Source organism: Danio rerio, chromosome 6 (assembly GCF_052040795.2).
Source record: "Danio rerio strain M-AB ecotype USA chromosome 6, GRCz13ab, whole genome shotgun sequence".
In the NCBI taxonomy this organism is placed as follows: domain Eukaryota; kingdom Metazoa; phylum Chordata; class Actinopteri; order Cypriniformes; family Danionidae; genus Danio; species Danio rerio.
In genome coordinates this window covers 2,267,501-2,270,000 of record NC_141026.1, presented here as the reverse complement: position 1 = coordinate 2,270,000, position 2,500 = coordinate 2,267,501, and the positions used below count along the sequence as shown (strand labels likewise).

General features: G+C 33.8%; 2 protein-coding genes across 5 annotated transcripts in view; both read left to right on the top strand.

The window, feature by feature from the left end:
- zgc:123305 overlaps positions 1-1,640 on the top strand; it is a 23,429-nt gene extending 21,789 nt beyond the window's left edge. For 2 of the 4 annotated variants that reach the window (XR_015492886.1, XR_015492885.1), the window contains exons 20-21: positions 243-693; positions 791-1,640. Coding sequence is in view for 2 of the 4 variants with exons in the window: in NM_001423775.1 (NP_001410704.1) it covers positions 243-387 (145 nt within the window). In the remaining 2 variants the exon portion in view is untranslated. 4 annotated transcript variants of the gene reach the window in all.
- plxna1b (plexin A1b) overlaps positions 1-2,500 on the top strand; it is a 744,633-nt gene that overhangs the window by 445,616 nt on the left and 296,517 nt on the right. The gene's annotated exons all lie outside the window — the stretch shown is intronic.

Here is a 2,500-nt window from a genome sequence, read left to right as displayed (position 1 = left end):
AGTTTTGTTCAGTTTTTTTGCCACAAATCTGATCCCATATATTCTGAATCATATTAAAATTTTATCTGAAATGAGTGTATCATTCACTAACTTCTGTCTTGGTTACATATTGTCATGTTCTCTTCAATACAATCACTGTTTTTGATTGTGTGTGTGTGTGTGTGTGTGTGTGTGTGTGTGTGTGTGTGTGTGTGTGTGTGTGCGTGCGCGTGCGCGTGCACGTGCATGTGCGTGTGTTTCAGATACTCTCACCTGAGTGAGCTGGTGGATCACTTCTTCCCCCTCATCTGCAAACACCCGACCACATCCTTCGACTGTCCCGAGTTCAGTCATTTCACCTTCTGGCGGGCGCCGCTGCCTCCGTTGGACCTGCAGGAGCTGATCTAGAGTCAGTGTTTATCTGCTGTACCTCAGTCATCTCCATACTCTCAACATTTCTAAGGATTTAACATAAACCTGAAGGTGTCTGTGCATTTACAATGAAATCTGATGCATTGCTTAAACTGTAAATCTGCACAGACACAGCTGGAGAATCTGGAATTGGAATATAACACTACACTGCACTGCAAATATGCTTTACTTACAAGAGTTTTGGTCTTATTTCTAATCCAAATATCTCAAAATAATAAGCATTTATTAGACAAGTAAAACATGTAGTCTTGTTTTAAGAAATAATATGCTAAAATTAAGTGAGTTTTGCATTGAAACAAGCTAAATAACCTGCCAACGGGGTAAATAAAGTAATCTTGTTATTAATTTTGACATGATTATTTCGCCTCCTCATTGGCAGGTTATTTAGCTTGTTTTAAGAAAATCTCACTTAATTTTAGCATATTATTTCTTAAAACAAGACAATATGCTTTACTTCTCTAATAAATGCTTCTTGATTAAAGTATTTTTAGATATTTGGACTAGAATTGAGGCTAAATCTAAGCAAGAGAAGCGTTTTTTTGCAGTGTGAGCTTCAGAAATGCTCATGTTGCTATGTTAAAGCCCGTCTGTGCCTTCAGAATCTGCAATACTGAGCTTCATTTCAATTTCTCTGTCGTATAATAGCGGTTTCAGGGGGTTTTATATTATGTATTTGTATTTTTTATAAGTTTATTTTAATTATTACTTTATTTACTGCACAAAATGCTTTTCTTACTCACGTTTTTGTCTTGTTTCTAGTCCAAATGTCTACAAATTCATAAACCAAGACGTCTAAATAAAGAGTTTTCAATAAAACAAGCTAAATAATCTACCAGTGAGTAAAATAATCTCATTTCAAAGCAAAAACTAGAATGTTTTATAATCCTAAAGGCTGATTATTTTGCTTGTTTTAAAGAAAAGCTAGACTAATTTTTACTTATTATTTCTGAAAATAAGACTATTTTTTTTGTTTGTCTAGAAAATTCTACTTGATTTTATATTTTTAAAGATATTTATACTAGAAACAAGACTAAAACTTCATGTAAGAAAAGATTGCAGTGTTCGAGTGTTCATTGTGTGAGACTGAATTTGTTTTGTAAGCAAATGTTGAATTGTATTTATATTTATTTCCAAAACTGATCTAAAACAAAGACAATCTGTAAGTATATCTGGCTTCCATTTATTGTATGTAAAAAAACACAAACAATAAAAACATCTCTGATTTTTAATGTCGTTTGTCTCTCAACTTGATCACTTTCTTATTCATTAATTTTTCTTCAGCTTATCCTTTAATTATTGGGTCGCCACAGCAGAATGAACCGCTAACTATTCCAGCATATGCTCTTACACAGCGGATGCCCTTCCAGCCACTACCTGGTACTGGGAAACACCAATACACACTCTCACACACACTCTTAGGCTACGGCCAATTTAGTTAATAAATTCCCCTATAGTGCATGTGTTTGGACTGTTAGGGGAAACCCACGGCAACATGGGGAGAACATGCAAACTCCACACAGAAACGCCAACTGACCCAGACTGGACTCGAACCAATGACCTTGCTGTGAGGTAACAGTGCTAACCACTAAGCCACCATGCCTCATAAAATATCCGGTATATAAAATACTATATTTCTGGCTGTATTGAATATGTAAGGGTACTGAATATATAAGATCAAATATAGATAATAAATATTCCTTACATGCATCACATGTCTTTAACATGTGATTTTAACATTTGAAGCTCATGTGATGCACGTGTGGTTTTTCTTTAAGGGGTTATTTTTAGTTCAGTGTATTTGTGATTGTTTTTGACCAAAATAGATGATAAAGATATAATATATTACAAAAAATATATAAATATTCTGTTTATTGTATTTCATAATTTGTGTGTGTCTCATGAATAAATTATGGCATCTTATTACATTTCATGGTTTTCATATCAGGAACTAATTAAAAATATAAACTTTGAGATACAACTTGATTTGTTCGTATAGCTACTGGTAATGTTATATATCAGTGGTTCTCAAACTTTTTTCATCAAGTACCACCTCAGAAAAAATTGTCTCTCCAAGTACCACCAAAATGAG